Below are 21,491 nucleotides of genomic sequence, written 5' to 3' on the forward strand. Positions count from 1 at the left end.
TGTGTCCCCGAAAGCGCGCCCAGCCCTGGAGTCCAGCGGCCAGGGAAGGTGGCTTCGAGGCCCGGTCCGGGCTGCTCCCTGGGCCTGCCCGGTGAGCCAGGACCGCGCGCCCCGCGCCGCGTCCAGGTCCCCACGCGACTGCCCCGCCCAGGCCCCGGGGACCCGCGCGTCGCCGCGCCCCACGCAGGCGCACTGAGCCCCGGCGGAGGGCGTGGCGGGGCCGGCGGGGCGTTTCCGCTGCTGGGCGCTGGCCGAGAGCCTGCCGCGCCTTCCCGCTGCGCACTCCGCTCTGCCCCGCCCGGCTGCCCGCGCTGCCCGCGCTCCCCGCAGGTCCGCCAGGGTCCCGTCCGGTGAGTGGCGGGTGGCCGGAGGCTCCCCGGGGGCAGCGGGCGGGCGGGCCACCCGGCGGCGCCCCGCTGACCGCGCTCTCGTCTCTTCGCAGGCAGCGTCGCCTCCTCCACCTCCCGCGCCATGGCACAGGTAAGGGTCGCCCCCGACCCTGCGGCCGCGGGGCTTCCAGACTGGCGGCGGGCGGGGAGTGAGGAGGAGGTCTCGCCGGGAGTCCCCGGCCCCTCTCTGCGCCCCCTGCGCCGCGCGGGGACCCGGCCGGCCGCGGCGGTGACGTGGCGGGCTTCGCGGGGCCTTCCCCACGCCGCGTCGCCGACCCTGGGGCGGGGGAGCCGGCTGGCGTCACGTGAGGCGGAGGCCTGCTCTCCCGGACTTCCTGACTTTTCCGCAAAGTTCCCCGCGTCCGGGGCTGTGGGTGGGGGTCCCGGTGTCCGGGGGCCGTGGGTGGGGGAGGCGGGTGGGTCCCAGTGTCCAGGGCTATGGGTGGGGAGTGGGTGGGGGCCCGGGTGTCCAGGAACTGTGGGTGGGGGAGGTGGGTGGGTCCCAGTGTCTGGGGCTCTGGGTGGGGAAGGTGGGTGGTGGGCTCGGGTGTCCAGGAACTGTGGGTGGGGGAGGCGGGTGGGTCCCAGTGTCCAGGGCTATGGGTGGGGAGTGGGTGGGGGGCCCGGGTGTCCAGGAACTGTGGGTGGGGGAGGTGGGTGGGTCCCAGTGTCTGGGGCTCTGGGTGGGGAAGGTGGGTGGTGGGGTGGGGAGCCTGGCTTTTAACAGCAGAGCTTGGCTGGAGCTCTTTTCCAGCTGCTGCGCCCCAGAGTTTACTAAAGCAGACATTCCTTTAGGAAACTTCGTTTACTAAAAGGAACCGATTTTTTAAACAGAGCTGTTTTTTTAAGTCATGATCTCGTGGAACGAGTTTTGCACTGGATTTGCTTTGGGACTGTTTCAGAAGTTGATTTCCTGATGCGGGCAGCTTCTTCTTTTTTCAATTATTAACATTTATCAAAACTGTAGAAACGAGGAAATCGTGTGATTTATATAGTAATCTTTAAAGATTGATCATGTTATAAATCTTTTGTGAATAAGAGATCAATTCTTAAAAACTCCACCCCGAAACTATTTCGCACATCTTGCCAATCTAAGTGGCTTGCCAGAGCCATGGTAATTTTTTTAAACAAGTGTTTTAAATGCCCAAACAATGCTCTCTCTCATTTGTAGTTCACTTTTTATCAGACTGACTTATCAAAATTGAATAAGGTTTCATGGGCCTTTCCAAGAGAAAATGGGAGGATTAGACCAATTAGTAACTTATTAAGTTTATTCAGTGCCCCCATTGTGGCTTCCTCTTTTGCACTTAACTGTTATTAGAACCAGTTCTCATATTACTTCCAAGTGGAAAGTTTGCTTTTGGTTCTTCCCCACAGAAAGGATACTTTTATGTGAAGTTAGCTCTTCCCTGAGGAGGATCCTTCCTATCTTGACTGGGGGGGGGGGGGGTGCATCAGAGAATAATTCCCTTTATCCCTGCTCACTTGGCTGGTCCTCAGATCTCTTGTAAATTTCTTAGTGATGTCTGAAGCTTTCAGTCAGTTCCTTTTCATTGCATTGGCTGTAGCCAAGATCGAACAAATGAACGAACACATGTTCCAAAGGTGGACAGTAATAATTTCAAAGAATGATAATAATCAATGTGCAAATATGCAAAGCCAGAGAGAAGGTGGCTTCCATTATAAAATTACACATGTGTGATTCCTATCACAGTACAATACCAGGCCTGTTTATTAGACCAAACCAATTATTGGCCATAGAAGTTACAAGACATGTAAAAAAAAAGAAGATGCAATCTTGAATTTCACTGTTACTTTGTTAAGAATTACCCTTAGAAACCATGGAAGTAAAAGATTTTTAAAATTGTTTAAAATTACTTCATTTCACTGCATAACACATTTGTATTTCATCATCCTAATCTTACACCAAAGGCAGCTTAGTAACGCATGATTTTTAAGTAATATTGGCACAATTAAAAAGAAAGCTTCGCATAGTGGTTGCATCCCAATTTTTAAAAAATAACTTTTAAAACATATCTTTGTTTTTATTTATTTATTATATTTATTTATTTTTATGTGGTGCTGAGGATCGAACCCAGCATCTCACATGTGGAGGCAAGCGCTCTACTACAACCCTAGGCCTACATCTCACTTTTTACAAAAACATTTGGCATAACACCTGTGACAGATGTGTGGTGAAACATGGTAAGCTGGAGATCTGCTCCTCCTGGTTACTATGGATGATGTATAGAAGGCCACATTGAATGATTGCATTTTTACTGTCTAAAATCTGCTCTGTGCCCCAGTGTAATTGCAGGTCAGCTGGAGCCTCAGGATGAGGTTTCAGTCCATTTCTATGGAAATGCCTTTGGATAACCTGTTGGGGTGGGAACCAGAGGCTTCTACTCCTGGGACTTGTAGAGTAATGCAATCTGAAACCTGAGTCCTAGAGGTGCATGTTTCCACAGTTGAAAATGTATTATTTAAATATTAATGTTTCTTATTTATTAAAGAGTCAAAATGTAGTTTTCTACCATACAAATTCTTCATGTTTATGAGTTATATCTTTTACTGCTAATAATTTTTTTCTTATGTGGGTCCACCCTGCCTAGAAAAGTATGCAAAAAAATCCAGAAATCAGGAATATGTGCAGACCATAGGTAAGACTGTCTTGCTAAGAATTTAACCAGAAAGGATTGATTGACCTCTGATAGTCATCTTTAAATCTATTAATGGAGCAGGTGCATTGCCAAGTCCTCCGTGTGCATTATTTAACGCCCATAATGCATCTTGGAAATGAGTATTACCGTTTCATTTCACAGAAGAAGGGATTGAGGTTGCTCAGCTGCTTTGGTGGTGTGGGACAAAGGAGGGAAGGCACAGGGAGGGCCAGCAACAGCGAATACAGTGCTCAGTGAGGGTCAAGGAGTTTGGCCTGGAACCACAGGGAGTGTGAGTCTTGGGAATGACCCTCTCGACAGGAGCCGGACCAGGTGTGAGAGCTGCTGTGTAGGTGGGGAGCTGTGAGAGAGTTGTGCCTGGGTGTGCCACAGTCAGGTTTGTGTTTAGCCAGGATTGCCCTGGTGCTAATGTGGTGGTTGCATTTCTGGGGGCTGCAGAGGTGGGTAGTGGGATGGGGGTTGAGAGAGGGAAGAAGAGGGAAGACCATGCAGGAATCTGTTGTCAGGACTTGAACTAGGTGGTGGCTGGGACTTCAGATAGGAGGGTCCTTTGGGAGAAGTAGGTAAATTTGGTGCATGAGTAGGGTGGTGTTTGCTGGGAAAGGGTCAGGTGAGGGTCAAGGTGACTGGTTGACCTTGATCATGTATACATACATATATTTATATATATATATATTTTTTTTTTTTGAGAAAAGAATGCATGTTTGAGGCAAAGAAGAGACTTTTAGAAATAGATGTGTTGAATTTGAGTTCCTTATGAAACATTTAGGTGGCACTGTAGTAAACAGGGTTTTTGCGACCTCTGAATCCTCCTTTATCTCTGTAGAGCCGTTTGCTTTTGCATGGTTTATATCTTCCTACAACTAGAAGGATTTGAAGCTAGCTCACTGTCGGTGTGTCCCAGGACCAGTCGTGCTCTGCTGGGATGCAGAGGAGATGGGGTTGGTGTGCTCTCTCTTCTCCCCTTGCTTGTTCTCTGGAGCGCTGCGTGACTGCACTGTCAGCTATGGGGCTTTTTAAGTGCTGTTTGCAGGATGCCCATCTGTGAGCTCCTGGGAGGCAGCGGCTTCCCTCACTCCAGCAGGCTCAGGGCCCCACCCTTGTTCCAGGGTGACGTTGAGGACACACAGTCTGCGTTCCCACTTCTCAGGTTTTGCCAAGGGCAGGCATTGCCACCGTCAGACGGTTAAATGAAGATTTAGATCTTACTGGTCTTCATTTGTTATCAACAAGCCCTTGTGTACTAGTGTGCGAATAGCTTACTTTACAGTGATGCATTTTCCCCCGACCCTAAGCTTTGAAAGAGGTCAAAAGCAGTTGGTCAGAGTGGCCAAGGCAGGAGCAGGCTTGCAGGAGCATGAGGGGCGAGGAAGTGGGGAGGAGGTCAGCTGGGTGTGCTGGAGACTGGCCTGCCTGCCCGCCCGTGGCCTCAGCTTCTTAGAGAGCAGGGCAAGGATGGGTGGGGCTCTGCTCTGGTCCTGCTGGGTCTGCCTCCCGCAGGCCTCTGGGAACGTGTTGCCCACCTGTGGGGCCCACCATCACAGGAGGTGTTGGAGCCTCTGCAGTGTCTGCAGGTGCTCTGGCCGGCAGGGGAGGCAGTCCTGTCTCCCACCACCTCAGCAGCCGCCTTGACCCCTGGAAGCCCGCTGCAGCTCCAGCGCTTGGTCCAGGATCTCTGGCTCCTCGTTGCAGCATGGGGGATGCCGGTGGGTGGTTAGCAGCCACTGCCCAGGACTGGGAGACAGGCTTAACGAGGGCCTCAGGCTATTCTGTACTTTCAGGGGAGCTTTATTTAGAAAGTTCCAGACAGTGAGCACTTGAAATCCTTGTTTACCTGTTACTTCCCTGGGTCAGGAAAACAGTCCTTCCCTGCTCTTGGGTTGATTTTCTTCATTTTATTTTGGCATGCCTAGGCCTTGAGGATAAAAGGACTTTTTATTTTAGAGGGGGAGAAAGGATGGGTTTGAAGCTGAGATGAACAATGGATTTGGTCCTGGCCTCTGTAGTCCAGGAGCTTGTGGTCATCCTGGTGAGGCCGTGGTGGGATGGAGGGTGGAGGGTGAGCTGAGGCTGGAGCAGGGACAGAGCTCCTGGGAGATGGAGCGGCCCCGCTGCAGGGTGGGGCTCCAGCAGAGGCCTTCAGAGCCACGTTTACAGACGGTCTTGGCCCCAGTGGTGGGCTGCAGACAGGATGTCCACACAAGGTCTGCCCAGTGACTCAGCCTGTGACTCACGTCTGGCTCCTTCCCACTGTGCGGGGCCTCGCTGGCTGGGGCAGTAACTCTGGTGTGGAACGCACAAGTGTCTCACGATTTCTAGAAAGCTCTTAGAAAACGTGGCCGGTAGTTGTTTCTTCGTAGCTTGTGGCTGAGATTCTTGAGGACCTTCTTCTCTTTTCCTTTTTACCTCATTTCCTTCAGTCCCTAGGGTCAGATATATTTTATTTTTCCTTTGAGGCAAGTAACCTCTCCCTGTTTTAAACCCCCCTCTCTCAGCTGGCAGTTTCTGTGTAACCTACAAACCGCAAACCACATCAAGTTTTCTTTCGTTTAAGTGTGATTTTAAAAGCTTCTTCTTTTTTTCTTTTTTTAACAAACCATTGTTGCACAATGAGGCTCCACTGAGACAGAGTGTCAGTTCACTCCCCAGTGTCCTGTAGCCAGGGCTCTGTGCTGCCCAGACTCCTGCGGAACCCAGGGGCCCTTCCACCTGGCCCGTCCCTGGACACCCCATGGCCCGTCCCTGGACACCCCATGGAGTTGGAGCCTGCTGCTTCCTTCCTCGGGGAACGCGGTTCCCTGGTGACTTTACATCACCCTGAGCAGCTTCTCCTCCAGGCAGTGCAGCATTGTTGCTAGGGACCAGAAGCCACTGTCCCATGACTTGAGTCAAGTCCTGGCTCTGCCTCTTGCTCACTGGTACACAGCTGCATGGCCAGAATCTGCCCCTGGAGTTCCCCTACCTCGGGCCCTGCAGGTCTCCTGTCCATTTCCCCTGCCTCGGGCCCTGCGGGTCTCCTGTCCATTTCCCCTGCCTCGGGCCCTGCGGGTCTCCTGTCCATTTCCCCTGCCTCGGGCCCTGCGGGTCTCCTGTCCATTTCCCCTGCCTCGGGCCCTGCGGGTCTCCTGTCCATTTCCCCTGCCTCGGGCCCTGCGGGTCTCCTGTCCATTTCCCCTGCCTCGGGCCCTGCGGGTCTCCTGTCCATTTCCCCTGCCTCGGGCCCTGCGGGTCTCCTGTCCATTTCCCCTGCCTCGGGCCCTGCGGGTCTCCTGTCCATTTCCCCTGCCTCGGGCCCTGCGGGTCTCTTGTCCATTTCCCTGCTGCTGCATGTGGTTGGGTCTTTCTGCATCTGTGTTCGGGTTAGCTGCCCTCCCGTCTCCATCTCGCCCAGGCCATTCCACTGTCCCTGCTGTGGGAGGAGCTGCAGGGCTGGGCCAGTCTTCCTGCCAGTGGCTTGCTGTGGCCACAGAGGAGCTTGTGTGTTGGGGCTTTTATGCCCCCTCCTCACCAGGCCCTTCCCTTGGTGGCCTCTCTACACCTGACTGCTTGCTGCGATGTGTTGAAGTCATCCTCCTCTGAGCTGCAGGCCATCTCCTTCTCCCCTCCTGAGCTTCTGTGCATCCCGAAACATAGTTGTGCCAGTCTCTGCTTTTCTGATTCTGGCTGCAAACCTACAGGCAACATTCCAGACGTTTTTGGGGACTTTTTTCCAGTTTATTCTCTTTGGTCCTTCTGGTCACTGTTTATGTGCTCACATTACCTGCTCCAGCCTCGGTGCGGACACACTCTGCGCACTTCTCACATCCACATCTGCCATTTTCTGCCTGGCTTGTGGCATCGGGACTTTCCTAGTGATCAGTATAGTACTTAGCATGTGGAAAGTGTTAAAAAGGCTGTCGTTTTTAGTCTCAAAGCCCTGCCTCCTGAGTGCCACATCCAGGAGTAGCTTCCTTTGAAAGCATGGGATGTTCAGTCCTTGACATAGGTGGTCAGAAGTCTACCTAGATTGCCTTAGCAGGGTCCTCGCCACAAAGGAAGGCAGAGGAGGCTGGGGACCGGCCTGACGGAGAAGGGGGTCTAGAGGAACTGTCCATGCCGTGGCCGAAGGTCACCTTGGTCACTTCCTTGGACCCTTGAGTGCCACCTTTCCAGGAAATGTGTTTAGGGTCCCTGGATGGCCTTTGGGGCTGGGTGCTGTGAAAGTTCTTCCCCATGGAATGACACTCTCTGTTGTTATCTTTTTTAATTTTTAAAATTTTGTTCTAATGAGTTATACATGTCAGCAGAATGCATTTCGATTCACTGTACACAAATGGAGCACAGCTCTTCATTTCTCTGGTTGTGCACGTCCGTTGTCATCTTTTTTTTTAATTTTTTTTATATATTTATTTTTTAGTTTTAGGTGGACACTATATCTTTATTTTGTTTTTATGTGGTGCTGAGGATCGAGCTTTTGAGTTTAATTGGTATCACAGTGTTGTTGGCATAAGGGAACTTTCCTCCTGTAGGTAATTGAATTTTGGTGCATTCATAATAAAAACATTGTGAAGCAGACTAGGTGTTCTCCACTCTCCCTCCTTGTAGCTGTTTTTCCCTGTTATAGATGGTCCCCTAACAGAGTTTTAAGGAAATTACAAAACATGTGTTAGTAAAAAGTAAATGCCGGGAAACTCCTTGATCATCACATCAGCTCTGTGACTCAGTGTTAGTAAAGCCTCCGGATTTAAAGGACCTAATGATCTTGTGAACTTTTTCAGAAATATTATGATTATTAGAAACATGACAAATTAATGTGTATCCGGAGGTCTGAAAAAGAACGTCTTCTAACAAGTGCTTCTGGCATGTGGATCACCACATGTCTTTTCTTGCTGAGTTCTCTTAAAGTCCCTGTGAGGTGCACAGGAGCAGGGCTCAGGGTGACAACATGGAGCGAGCCTTGCTTAGGACTGAGTTGGGGGCAGGCCTGTGTGCCCCTGGTGATTGGGGGAAGCAGCCCTGGGAAGGTGCCAGGGTAGCTCAGGCAGCGAAGTGGTTCTGCCACATGCTTCAGTGGCCCGTTTCCTGCTTTGGATGGGGCGGGTCTTCCCAGGTGGTGAACCTGTGCAGAGGCTGAGCTTGGTCGGCAGCAGCGGCTGCTCTTGCTCTGCTGGTCAGCAGGACGTGGATGACAGCACTGTGCTTCTGTCTCAGGCTCTCAGAGGCACCGTGACCGCCTTCCCTGGATTCGATGACCGGGCTGATGCAGAAACTCTTCGGAATGCCATGAAAGGCCTGGGTAAATCCCACCTCCTTTTTATTCTGGAAAATGAAAAGATTTGAAATGTGTAGAAGAAAAGCTGAATCAACAGAATCGTGCTATGGGTCCCCAACTCCAGGACTGAGCAGCCGAGAATCCAGCCCCCCCTGCAGAGGGCAAGGCCTGGCCTGTGCGCCTGCCCCTTCAGACCCCACTTCTGTGCGGGGCCTTCCACGGGGACCTTCCCTTGCTGCAGGCTCTCTTCTGGCCATTATCAGGAGCAGCGAGTGTAGGATCTGGAACATTTTACATATCGTCAGTGTTTCTATCTCAGGGGCTGCCTGTGTGGCTGATCCCTGGAGCTGGGGCCCCTTCTCACCAGGGTCCAGTGCTTCCTGACCTTGCGGGGTCTTTCATGTCCTCCCAGCCCCTTTCAGACTGTCCCCTGTTAGGCTTGGTGTGTTCTCCTCTCCAGCCGGGGGGTCTCCTGCTTTTGGAAGCCTTGTATTTTCCCGTCACCGCACTTTTGCAGTGTCCTAGAGCCTGCCCTGCTCCTGGCCCTGCCCTCTGGGGTTCCCTTGGCGCTCCGGACACAGCCTCGGGGTGCAGCCGTTCTGCCTCACAGCTGCCAGGTGTCCACTCTAGGTTACGTGTGACTTGAAGCCAGCTCTCTCTGTCCGCTGTACACCCCCACATTGTACCCTGTGAATGGCTGTTATTACAGTGACTATTTTTTGTCTAAAAATCTCCAGACAACTTTTTAAAAAGTCACGAGTATTTTTCTGCTACTTCAAAATACACTGGGAGTGGGGAGCAATGAGTAGGATACGCAACATTTTACATATCCTCAATATTTTGCTTAATAAATTATTCAGAAAAATGTACAAGACATTTTACACACTCACAGGCGAGGGAGGAAAGGGAAGTGGCTGGGGAGCTGGTCCCAGGGAGGTTGAAGGAGCCCAGCCTGGCGTTAACCTTGAATCGCAGGCACTGACGAGGAGAGCATCCTGACTCTGCTGACGTCTCGGAGCAACGCGCAGCGCCAGCAGATCGCCGAGGCCTTCAAAACTCTGTTTGGCAGGGTAAGGCCCCTTCCTCCTAAGGTGGAGCCAGCGCAGCTCTGGGTTTGGAAGAGTCTATGTGCAGCGCCTTCCCTCGGTGTCTGTGGAGGCCGACCTGCCGGCCTCCGCTCCTTCATACACAAGAACACAGAGCTAGCTTGCAGTGCATCCTCCCGGGGACCTGAGCCAGTGCTGGGTTGCGCAGGAGCCGGGACACGGCAGTGTGGTGCCCGTCGACCCACTGCAGGTTCAGGAAGCAGAGGTCGGCTGAGCCTGCCGGGTCAAGGGCCCATGTGCCAGTCTGCAAGGCAGTGGGGTGACGGTCTCCTGTGAAGGCCATCTGTCACTGACTGCTGTGTTCCTGCTCCCACCTGCCTGCCTCCCGCAGCCCATCCTCCAGTGCTGGGGCTGTTGGTGCCACGATGTGGCCTCTGCCTTCCCTCAGTGCGTCCTGCTGGGCCACGCTGCCACTCTTGCCTGCCGTGGGCCTCTAGTGCAGTGTGGGCCGCTTTCCTGTGATCTTAATAAGTGGACTTTTAACTAGTAGAGCTAAGCGCTCTTATTTGTTTGACGTTGTAAAGTAAAGGTCTTTAGATGTGGTGCAGAACGCATGAGTGCATACTTCAGTCTGTTATTCTGGAAATCCACGTTTGTCATTTCACTGTGACACAAAAGAGAAAGTATCCTGTCCCTTCCCCCTTTTTCTGGTGCCAGGCAGGGACGCAGGCCGTGTCTGGGTGGACAGGTGGTCTGCCCTGCGCTGCATCCCCACCTTGAGAAGTGTTCTGGGCACCGTGTCCAGGTCCCTGCTGCTGATGCTGCCGGGGGACATGCCCCTGCACTCGCCCTGCAGCAGGTCTCAGTCCTCAGGAGCATCAGTTCGCTGTAGCCTGCCGTGTCGCAGACTATCATCAGATACTGAGAGGAAAAGGGTGATAGACCACATTCTGTCCTTTTAAAAAACACATTGATGATATTTTGGGGGTAATTTTTATAAAGATATCTGTGTTTCTCAATACCATTTTTAAAATGAAATACTTGAAATGAAGAAACTTATGTCCTAGAACAGATTGGTGCATAGGTGGCCTCGCTCTAGGGTTGAGGCCTGCCGTTCAGCGTGGGAGGCCGTGGGTTTGCTAGCTCACCGCCTTCTACTTGAAGGCAGCAACCTACGGCATCACTAGGCAGAGGCCACAGGTCACCTTTAACAAGAATTGCCTTAAAGCTCTGCCTGTCTGCTGTGCGTTAGGATCTCCTGGATGACCTGAAATCAGAACTGACTGGAAAATTTGAGAAACTGATCGTGGCTCTGATGAAGCCTTCCCGGCTGTACGATGCCTACGAGCTGAAGCACGCTCTCAAGGTGAGAGGCTGCGGAGCCGGCCCGGCCCACGCCTGTCTGTCTGTCTGTCTCTGACTGACTTTAGGGTGGGCTTCATGTAAGAGGCAGCTCTGGGAGGTGCTGAGAAGAGAAGTGGGGGCAGAATGACAAGGTGACCTTCGTCTGTTTGCATTCGTAAGCTCACCAGAACTGGCTTTTTCAAATATAAATTTTTATATTTTACTTCTATGCCTGTCTTCTAATTTTGAGGTGTTTTAAAATGATGGTGGATGAAATATTTTAACTCTTTAAACAAAAAGTTGCTTGATTAGGGAATAACAACGTAGTTGGTGAACTGGCTGTGACTCAGGTGTGCAGAAACTGCGTGTGCATCCCTTGGCTGGGCTCTGGCCTGGGGCATGGCGTGGCCGCCTGGGGACTCTGTAGACCCTGGGGCAGGAAGGAGTTTAGTTACAATTGATCTTGAGTGTGAGATTGAGCTTTAGTCTCAAGAAGGTCACTCGGCCCAGGACTTGTGACTTTTAGCGTGGGAGGTGGAGATTTATTCAGTCGGTAGCTGGTTTATTCTGATTCTCTTCATTTCTGAAAGGTTTTTTTGGTATGAGCAGAGTCGTGGGTTATTGAGGAAGGGGCTTTCACACACCACCCTAGATGGTCAGCAGCAGTTGACATTTTCCAGAGGATGAGCTGAGGCTTTTTGGACTTGATTTTTGATAAAGAAACAAAAATAAAAAGAACATAATTCTGCCTTTTAAAAACTTAAGTTCAGCCAATCGTTGCATATATCTCTAATTTAGTGGCATAAATATGACTTTTAAAAGCAGAAAGAGGAAAATCAAGTTATACTATTTTTTAAAAATACAGAGAGCAGCTTCCAGTTTCTTTCCATGGATGCAGTTCCTAAACCCGAAGGGCACTGTGTTTAGGTCACTGTCACTCAGCTTCCCGTGGCCGTGACAGGCAGCTGAGAGGGTGGTTGGGCCCCTGGTTTTAGAGGCTCCAGTGGTTGATCTGTGTTGAGGCAGCATTTCCTGGTGGGAGCTCATGGCCAGTGAAGCCGTTCACCCCAAGGCCGGCGGGCAGAGAGGGGCCGGCGGGCAGAGAGGGGCCGGGGGGCAGAGAGGGGCCGGCGGGCAGAGAGGGGCCGGGGGGCAGAGAGGGGCCGGCGGGCAGAGAGGGGCCGGGGGGCAGAGAGGGGCCGGGGGGCAGAGAGGGGCCGGCGGGCAGAGAGGGGCCGGCGGGCAGAGAGGGGCCGGCGGGCAGCGAGGGGCCGGTGGGCAGAGAGGGGGCTTCTCTGGGAGCAGAGCCTTCAGCACAGGGCCTCTGGGGGACGTTCCTGCCCCGTGGCAGCAGTGCCCTGGGTGCGAGCTTGCTTTGGCTACACGAGAAGCGGAACTTGGGAGCAGGAGCTTATTTTTGAGGTGCAGATGAAGTACCTGTTATCTTCCACATGCAATTATGTGTTCTGTGTCAGTTCCATTAAAATGTTTTACCTTAAACTAGAATTAGCTGATCAAATTATAAGTTGCAAATTTACCTTATCTTTTATGTATATGTACGCACATGTTTACAGACCAGTATATCTTGCTCTACACTAGACAAACAGAATAAAAGATAAAATAAATAATAAGATTATCTTTGGAGAGAAAATTAACTTGAAATTTCATATCTCTGTAACTAGTGGAGCTTGTATACAGAGAAGCCCACGTCGTGTTGGGGGATATTTGTGCACAATGTGCCTAACATCTATTCTGGCAAAATAACTTCCTTTTTATTCTTACTGCTGACATGTTTTCTCTATTAAAAATAAATCTCCAAACAGGGAGCCGGTACAGACGAGAAAGTCCTGACAGAAATCATTGCTTCAAGGACACCTGAAGAACTCAGAGCCATAAAGCAAGTGTATGAAGAAGGTGAGTGTTTGGATTGACGTCTTGCCCATGTCCACTGTCCCCTCTCCATCCTGTCCCACAGATGCCACAGGCCGGTGGCTCACAGCTGTTGAGTGAGTGGAGGGGGACCTGCCACTCAGCTGCCTTTCTTCTTCAGTTAAAACCTTCACCTGTTTTAGTAGCTCATGAAGAGCTGCTTGTGGCTTGCATAGGATTCTAATACAGGAATTCTACGGGTGTCTTTCTCTCCTGTTAACTTTGGGGTGTATGTGAATAGTTTTTCTTCCTTCAAATGCATTCAGTTCTGTGTTAGTGTAGGTGGAGTTATCTCAAAGACCTTTCGGGAACCTGGGAAAAGATACCTACCCCCTTTCCAGATCAGGGTTAGTAAAAATGTCTGAGTGAACGTATTTTGTTTAGCTAATGGCAATGCTGGCACACAATACTCTGCATTTGAATTTTTTTGGAGCATCCTTCACTTTTTGGGAGAAAGTCTGTGTTCCTGTCTAGAGCATCTGTAAGGGGAATCTAGCAAAGGGAAGTCAGGGCAGACCTCCTTCCTGACCAGGCGGTCAGCATGCACGGCACAGTTCCCAGGCTCCTGCCCTGAGCTAGGGAGGTGCAGCGCCCTCTGGGTCAGTTTGGGTCCTAGAGGTGTCTCTGTTCACCAGGTCAGTGGTGTGAAGTGTGGGGCAGCAGAACAGTCTCCTTTCCAAAGCGCAGGGTCTCCTGCTTCTCCTACAGTGAGAGGAGAGGGGGTGAGGCCGAGGTGGTGAGCGTCAGCCGGCCGCTCTACCTGATGTAGTACCCAGCTGTCCCTCTGGGGAGTGGATAGTGGTGACAGCGTGCAGCCTGAGGCCTGGTGACGTGGCCTAGTGCCACTGTGATAGTTAAAGGATAGCCCCTTTCCAACTGAGGCCACCTGAGAGGTCGTGTGCATCGGATGTCAGGGAGGCTTCATGTGCAGATGAGATGCTCAGAGTTTCCAGGCCGGGCGGCCTGACAGCTGCTGAGGAATGATTCAAGAAAGTGGGGTGTATGTGCACAGGGACTTCATTCAGCCTTCTATGGGGAAGGCCTGCCCCCTGTAGCACACAGATGAACCTGGAGAAGGAGCCAGGCGCAGGAAGACAGCATGGTGTGAGCGCATGCGTGGAACACGCGGGGCTGGGCGGGGAGGGCCGCGAGGGTGATGGGCAACGATGGCCAAGGGCACTGCATTTCATTAGGATGAGAAGTTCTGTAGATCCGAGGTGCGGGGGGCGACTGTGCAATGGAGCCCTGTTGAGGACTTGACGTTGTCTAAGAGAGAAAGCTGTGTGGTGGCGATCTTCCCACCGTGTGCATACCAGAACGTCACACCTTAGACATGCAGACCCTCTACAGTACAGTTTCTGTTTGTCCCGTCTCTCCGTAGAGCCGGGCACTGGGCTTGGAGTAGGTAACAGGCATTTTTGGAGCGGGGCCACTGTCCTCAGAGGTGTGGACACTGGAAAGAGGGGTGCAGTTGAGAGAGCCTGCCATTGTGGAGGGGCCTGTGTCCCCAGCGAGTCGGGCCAGGTTGGGGTGTGCGTGGCGGGTTGTGGATCCGGGCTTGGTTCAGAGCCATGTGTGGTTCTGAGTGGACTGCACAGTGCCACAGCCGATGAGGAAGGGGTTTGACCCCAGCTGCATGTCCCAAGGTGAGCTGGGGTTTGGGACTTAACAGCCACACAGTTATGGGAAGTCCAGGGTGTCACTCGGAGCACGAGATCTCGGATAGGGCTGATGGTTGGTTACTTGTGGGTGCTGCAATAGAGGAAGGAGTCAGAGGTTCCCGCCAAGATTCTGCTTGGATCACTGGTTGAAGTAAACATGATTTTTTGGGTCTTTTAAAGGTGCCTGCTTTCAAGTAATGATTACATATTTTCACCCCTTAGAGTGAAGCCTCTTTCCTTCTTCTTTTGCTGTCTCAGTGCATTGTAGTTCTGTGCAGGTATTTGTGGACTTGGGAACACCCGCGAGTGTCCCTTTGAGTCCTCGCTGCTTCCTCCCCTTTCCTTTTGGGAGCAGCTGTTTGAGAGTGAAAGGTGCTTGTGGACTCCGCAGACCTCTCCCTTTCCCCGACCTTGGAGGCAGGAGCGGGCATACCTCAGAATGCCATCACTGTCTCTCACTTAACTTTATTAGCTGCAGAGAAAAACATATTTTATTGGTGGGGGTAGAATATGGCCATGCCCAGAGAAGGGCCACTCAGAGGGTGAAAGACATGGGAAACTCGTCACATGGGACATTGGGAAGAAGCAGGAGAAATTGAATCTTACGGTCAAAGTATTCAAGGGGCTCTCCAGAGCCCTTCTGGAGGGCTGAGTCGGGGCCCAGGCCTACATCACGGCTTGGGGAGACTGTATTCATGCCTCCCAGCCACTCAGCATTTGCCTTCAGTCTCCAGCACTGAGAGACGGGACAGAGAGAATTTGTTGATCAATACAGTATTTCTTATTTTGTATCTCTTTCCTCTGATGAATGGGGCAGGGTCTCTTTCTATTTGAAAGCAGCTGTGAGTAAGTGTGGAATGGTTCTGTTGCAGAGTACGGCTCAAGCCTGGAAGACGACGTGGTGGGGGACACCTCAGGGTACTACCAGAGGATGTTGGTGGTTCTCCTTCAGGTATTGGGTGGAAACCAACTCTAGCTTGACGTGAAAAGTCTGAAGTTGGCAGGCATGGTGGCACACCTGTAATCCCCACAACGTGGGAGCCCGAGGCAGGAGAATCGCAAGTTCAAGGCTAGCTTCTGCGGCCTAGCGAGACCCTGTCTCAAAGATAAAAAGCAAAAGAACTGTGGATGTAGCTTGGTGGTAGCGCGCCCTTGGATTCAATGCCTAGTACTTTGAGGGTAGGGGAGAGAGTCTGAAGGTGGAGTGGCCTGATTATCCAGGGAAGCCACTTGAAATTCTTTTGATGCTCTCTGTGCTGGTTGGTCCTGCTGGTGGGTGTGTGCAGCCTGTGCTTGTTTACCTTTCAGAACACACAGCCTCAACTCTGAGCGGCTGCCTCAGCCTTTGGCTGCAGAGAGCAGTCTGTGTCCTCCGCTTTCACAGGAGGGTCAGGAGGGTCAGGTTGGATTTGGACAGTACTGTGTGATAGGTTGTAGGATTGAGGTGACCTTGAAAAGCCATTTATTCCTAAGAGAGAGAGCTCTATGTGCATAACCACCAGGTGGGACATTTTTCCTTTGGAGTGATTCAGTAATGGGACGTACTGTCTTACAGGCGAACAGAGACCCTGATGCTGGAATCGACGAAGCTCAAGTTGAACAAGACGCTCAGGTGAGTGAGGCCGGCTGTGTGGTGACCTTGCCCCCATCTGTGCATGGAAGGAACACGTGGTAAGGGAGCGTCACCAGGTGTGTTGTGAGGTCTCTAGAGACAGTCCAGTTCAGGTGTCCATGACAGATCGCAAGACACACCTCGGTAGAGTTCTCATTCTGGTCTGGCTAATAAAATATTTTATCCAAAAATGAAGTGAAATAGTACAGTGAGTTCCACCTAGACATATCATTCCTTTTTTCTTGTTATGAAACATTCAAAAAACAAAGAATTTTGCAAAAAAAAAAACCAACGGCAACCACCCAGTGTCGTTGACCCCACTGGTAACGGGGCAGTAGATCTCTTAGGAAGGGGTAAAAAGGAAGGATCGGGTCTGAAGGTGTGTGTTGTTCTGTCCCATGAGTGGTGGCGGGTTACCTAGCATCTGCAGTGCTCCTGCCTGTCCTTTGGAAGAATTCTAAACAATGTCGTCCCTCCGTTTTGTTTTTCTGTGGTGCTGGGGCCGCACACTTGCTAGGCAAGCACTCTGCTGAGCTGCACCCCAAGACCCCTTGTTTATTGAGACGGGGCCCCGCCCAGGTGCCCAGCTGGCCTGGAACTTGCAGCTCTCTGGCCTTGGGCTCCTGTGGCTGGGCTGCAGATGTCACTGCTGTGCCTGGCCGGCACTTCTCTTCTGTCAGCCAAGTGTCAGGGGCTCCCAAAGGTACGTTTGCAGACTCTCAGACTCCGTGTGGCTTACGAGGTGTCCAGGTGCAGGAGCTGTGTGTCAGGAAGTCTGCACCTGGAGCCGAGGCCTGGGGTTGGGAAGGAGGGGCTGCTTGTTCCCGAGTCGCCTAGCGTCCCCCTGCCCCTCCTGTGGCAGTCTTGGTCCTCAGGGAATTGGGCAGCGCCGTGGGCCCTCTCCAGGGGCTTGCACAGTGGCCCGCTGGCCTGTGGCCTGACGTGCTGGTGGAGTGAGGAGAACACCCTGTTCTCTTGGGCAGCTGGTGTCGGGGTGTGAGTGCTGCCCTCTGCCTGGCTGCGGGGAGGAGCCGAGGGCGGTTTGCTGCATGTTGACCCTCACCCACCCGCCTTGCCAGACGCAGGCCTGCTTCCTGTTCCTGCGTAAGCTCTGAGGACCCTCCTGGGTCCGCTGTCCCCAGGTAGAGCCCGTTCCTAATGTGGACATCTTGCACCCCTGCCCCGGCTCTCCCGGAGCTCTCCCTGCGCTTCGCCCTGCTTCTCCTGGTGAGCTCTCAGCACGGGCACTTTGCAGGTAGCCCCAAGTCACCTCCAGGGGTCAGGTGGCCCTCACGGGAAGGCCCACAGCACCGCAGGCCTTCTGCCACTGCACTGCCCCTCACACTGAAGCCGCCCCCCTGCCCTTCAGGGGCCGCAGAGATGTGGGTTCAGCGCACCCCAGCTTGCAGCACTCATTGGGCACTCATCAAGGAAGTGAGCAGTGTGTGAGCCGTCCACATAGCCGGGGCGGTTCTTGCAGTGGGTGAGGACGGGCCCTGGCCCCACTCAAGAGCAGGGCAGCCCAGCTGGCCTTGTCGCTCTGCACAGCAGTCCAGTGTTCCCAGCCGGACCCCTCCTCGTCTCCTCCGCCATCTGCAGGGCTGAGCCACCGTCCAGCTGAGCTCCGAGTCCCACTCCCCTCGGGGGGCTTTGTTCAGGGCTGAGGCGGCCTTCTGGCTTTCCCAGCGTGAATTCCTTTGTGGGGGGTGTGGGGGGGCGGCTGAGTCTCCTGTTCCTGCTCCAGGAGTGGGCGCTCTGGAAGGTTCCCAGTGGTGGCCTGAGAAGCAGGCCCAGGTCTTCTCAGATGGCTGCAGGAGACCTGCTGAGCCAGCCGTGGGTGGGCCTCCCGAGAACAGCTACGTGTGGGGCTCCCAGGGAGCAGGGGTCTCCCTCGGCCAGCCTGGTAACTCAGTGGCAAAGAGAAAGCACGGTGGCTGCCTGTTGAACAGCCTAGCCCAAGTCAGACAGGAGCAGACCCTGGATCCTCCAGATCCTGCAGCTCCTGCTTAGGATTTCCCATCTGTAAGTGCATGGACCGCAGTGAGATGATCAGAGATTTCCTCTCCCCAAAATTGGAAGTCACAGAAGGCATTCTGGGCAGACCCAGTCTTGCCTGGTGCTGTGCTTTGTCACCTCGACCTGACCTGTCAGTCCTGGCGAGCCCCCGTGGCGCTCCAAACCCCCGAGGCCGAGTTGAGAGTTGGAGATGGGAGGAATGCACAGGGCCAGACGTACGGCAAGCATGTGTGCTCTGCAGGAAGCTGCACGGTGGGTCAGGGCCCCGGGGTCGCAGAGAGCCTTCCTGACGGAGGCGGGAATGCTTGCAGGCGCTGTTTCAGGCCGGAGAGCTCAAGTGGGGCACCGACGAGGAGAAGTTCATCACCATCTTTGGAACACGGAGCGTGTCGCACTTGAGAAGGGGTGAGTGAAGGAGCTGAGTGGTGGACACGTGGCCCTGTGGCCTGGCCCTGGCCTCTGAGGCACCCTGTGCCACGTGGGCAGGTCTGCTGACTCCCTTTACCGCTGCTGTGACTTACAGAACCAGGAGCTTAAGCCCCCGTCTCCCGAGGGTGGTGAGGGTCGGGCTCTGGGGCCTCCCTCAGTCACAGACCACAAGTGGCGGCTCACTCGGGCGTTTCCTCCAGGATGGTGGATCTGAGACCCCCCTTCTGGGTGGTCACTGGGAGTATGCTTTCAGCTGAGAATGTGTTCAGGAGCAGGTGACGGAGCCCACATGGTGGCTTCAGCTCTGCAGGTGGATTCTGAGGCGGGCTTGGCAGGACCTGGGATTGTTCTGGATTCCTGCTCCACTGTCCTCGGTGTCTTGGTTTCCTTCTCATGCCATCTGCCTCGTCGTCACGAGACAGTTGCTGTAGGTCTAAACTCACCATTTTCACAGCGAGAAGAAAAGAAAGGGGTAAACCAGTCATTTCCGTCACTTTTTGTAAGGAAGAGGAGGACATCTCAGAGTCTCCACAGCAGACTCCCCTTGAGGTCCCTCTGGTCCGTACTGGCAGGGGGCTGGGAGGTCAGTGGGCAGAGAGCGCCGTGAACTGTCGCTGCTGGCGTGGCACCTGAGCCCGAGCACAGGCTCCCTCCGAGACAAGGCGCTGGGTAGGAGAGGAGCCGCGCAGCGAGAACTCTGACTGCCGAGGGTCCGTGCTGTGTGAGTCAGCGCTCGCTTCGTTTCCCTAGTGTTTGACAAGTACATGACCATATCGGGGTTCCAGATTGAGGAGACCATCGACCGGGAGACTTCTGGGCACCTGGAGCAGCTGCTGCTGGCCGTCGGTAGGTGACCTCACAGTGTGTGGTGTCCATGGAAGGAGCAGCCAAGGGTTCTGCTGGCTTGAGGCTGAATCTGAAGGCCTGTGGGGAGGGAGGAGGTCCCGGCTGAGCTGGTCCGTGCTGCTCTGGGAGCACAGTGTGTGCCCGGGCGGTTGCAGTCCAGGAGTACCTGACGTCACTTGGCTTGTTTTCCAGTGAAGTCGATTCGAAGCATACCTGCCTACCTTGCAGAGACCCTCTACTACGCCATGAAGGTGAGTGGACGCTGTGTCTTCTGACCGTTGCCGCCCTCTTCCTTATCGTCCTCCAGCTCTGATTGATTATGTCTCAGACGACAGGCGTTAGGAGTTTTCCCCTAAAACACGGAGCCCAATTCTACCAAATTGTTGACTTTGTCCACGTGCCCAGCTCGGGCTCAGAGCTGCTTTTGCTCTTTTTATTTTTCAAAGGGAGCCGGGACAGATGACCACACCCTCATCAGAGTCGTGGTGTCCAGGAGTGAGATCGATCTGTTCAACATTCGGAAGGAGTTCCGGAAGAATTTTGCCACCTCACTGTATTCCATGATCAAGGTACTAGAACTGCTCTTTGGATCCGGTTTCAGGTCCGGGACAGACCAGCACGTCGTGTGCCAGACAGGCAGGACAGGGGCTGCAGCTCAGAATCCCGTGGCAGGCCAGAGCTGGGAGCCGGGAGCTCCGCAGTGTTTCCCGTGTGGGGTGGTCCCAGGGGCTAGCTGGGAGTGGGGTGCCCTCACAGACTGCTGTGACCTCAGAGCGTGATTTGGTGGTGGTGACAGGTGACTGAGCAAGTTCAGCCCAGAGAGAACCAGCCCGAGTGGGCCTGGGTGAGCCAGCAGCCCGGGTTTACACGTCCTTCTGTTGAAAGAAAGGCGCTGGGTGTCCTCTAGTGAGATTCTTCCCGTTTCGGCTCCCTGGCCGCTTCCCTCTTGGGGACAGCAGAATTTCAGAAAGCTTTCGCTAACGTGTGTCGGCAGGCTGTGCCAGGAGCCCGGGAGCTTGCCCAGGCTCTGCAGCCCGACCGTTGGTACTGTTGGTACTCACACCTGGCTGCCTTGGTGTTGGGCCCTCCAGCCAGCGAGAGGGCTGCAGACCCGGCTCCTCTGGGAAGCTTGGCGTCAATGTAGTTGGGCAAGGTTCCCTGTTCCCTGTGTTGCTAGAGAGAAGAACATGTTCTTGTCTTTGGAAACTGTGCCTTTAAGGCGTCAGGTCAGAAAGTCCAACAGGGTTAGAGGGTAGGAAACTCCGTCAACATTCCCCATGTGCGAGTCACGCAGGGAGGTCGCCCTGAGCAGTCATAGGAATAAAGCTGCTGCCAGATGCTCCCTGGCACCCTTTCCCGGGCTTCCTCTGAGTCGCGGTGGTTAACGGGGTTGTTGGGGTTTCAGGGTGACACTTCTGGGGACTATAAGAAGGCCCTGCTGCTGCTCTGTGGAGGGGAAGACGACTGACCACCCACCCGCCTCCGCCTGCTTCAGCCTGGCCAGCAGACCCCGTGCCCAGCGCCCGCCCTGACCCTGCGGTTGGAGTCCCTGGCCAGATGCACAGAAGGCATGTGGGGCTTCCGGCTGGTCCTCCCTTGTCTCTCTGCAGTGCCTGCGAGTCTCCGGGGTCCTTCCCTGAGCGTCTGAGTCGCTGGATCTTCCTCTAAGAGGCCACATTGCTTTGAGCCATTTTATAGCTTCCTTTATACTCAGTTGATAACCAGATTACCTTCATCAGAACCTTGGCCTTGGCCTTGTGAACCCTAGAAGCATTGCTAATCCAGTACATGTATTAAGTCACGCCTGCAGAGCCTGGTGGTTGTATTCCAAAGATAACGGCAAATAAAGATGTCCTTCCTGAGTCGTGTGGTGTGTTTAGAAAGCTCATGAGTCTGTTGGACAAAGACATCCTTTTCCAGGCTGAGAACCCGACTTGCCGCTGGCTGGCAGTGGTTCCAGCGTGGGGCCCGTGTGCCCTGGGTTTCCATGGGCCTTAGTTTGAGGGCTCTGTGCCACTTGCCCAGGAGAAAGGCTGATTGAAAAACCTGACGTAAAAACACAGGGCCTGGCTCTCCCCTCTCTCCATGAACTGGTTTTCCCTGTTACCAAGTACCCCCTCTGAGATCAAAATAAACAGTACATTTCAGAAAGGAGTTTACGTCTCCCGCTGTTCACCTTCCAGCTTTCTGCACGCAAACTTGAGCTGGTGACATTTTTCTTTTTGCACTTAAGCCCTTATGGATTGTTTCTTAAAGCGAAGTGATTCCATTAAGGAGGCATTTTTAA

General features: G+C 53.6%; 1 protein-coding gene across 2 annotated transcripts; it reads left to right on the plus strand.

Moving 5' to 3' along the window:
- Window positions 1–207: 207 nt before the first annotated feature.
- ANXA5 (annexin A5) lies at window positions 208–21,066 on the plus strand. Of its 2 annotated transcripts, none has more exons than XM_081304144.1 (13): window positions 208–350; window positions 443–480; window positions 8,261–8,345; window positions 9,297–9,391; window positions 10,620–10,733; window positions 12,535–12,625; window positions 15,174–15,253; window positions 15,857–15,913; window positions 18,241–18,334; window positions 19,109–19,204; window positions 19,397–19,455; window positions 19,651–19,773; window positions 20,610–21,066. In XM_081304144.1, the coding sequence occupies exons 2-13, from the start codon at window positions 472–474 to the stop codon at window positions 20,670–20,672; spliced, it is 966 nt and encodes a 321-aa protein (XP_081160270.1). In that variant the 5' UTR covers window positions 208–350; window positions 443–471; the 3' UTR covers window positions 20,673–21,066. The 2 variants fall into 2 exon arrangements, with proteins under 2 accessions (XP_081160270.1, XP_081160269.1); XM_081304143.1 differs by having other exon boundaries at window positions 257–330.
- The last annotated feature ends 425 nt before the right edge of the window (window positions 21,067–21,491 follow it).

The sequence above is a fragment of the Spermophilus citellus genome, assembly GCF_964194105.1.
Source record: "Spermophilus citellus genome assembly, chromosome: 8".
Classification (NCBI taxonomy): domain Eukaryota; kingdom Metazoa; phylum Chordata; class Mammalia; order Rodentia; family Sciuridae; genus Spermophilus; species Spermophilus citellus.

What these genes read in the sequence shown, in the direction of transcription:
- ANXA5 (XM_081304144.1), top strand. An exon ending in AAGTTGAACAAGACGCTCAG is followed by an intron (nt 15,914 to 18,240) that starts GTGAGTGAGGCC and finishes GAATGCTTGCAG; the next exon opens with GCGCTGTTTCAGGCCGGAGA. An exon ending in CGTGTCGCACTTGAGAAGGG is followed by an intron (nt 18,335 to 19,108) that starts GTGAGTGAAGGA and finishes TCGTTTCCCTAG; the next exon opens with TGTTTGACAAGTACATGACC.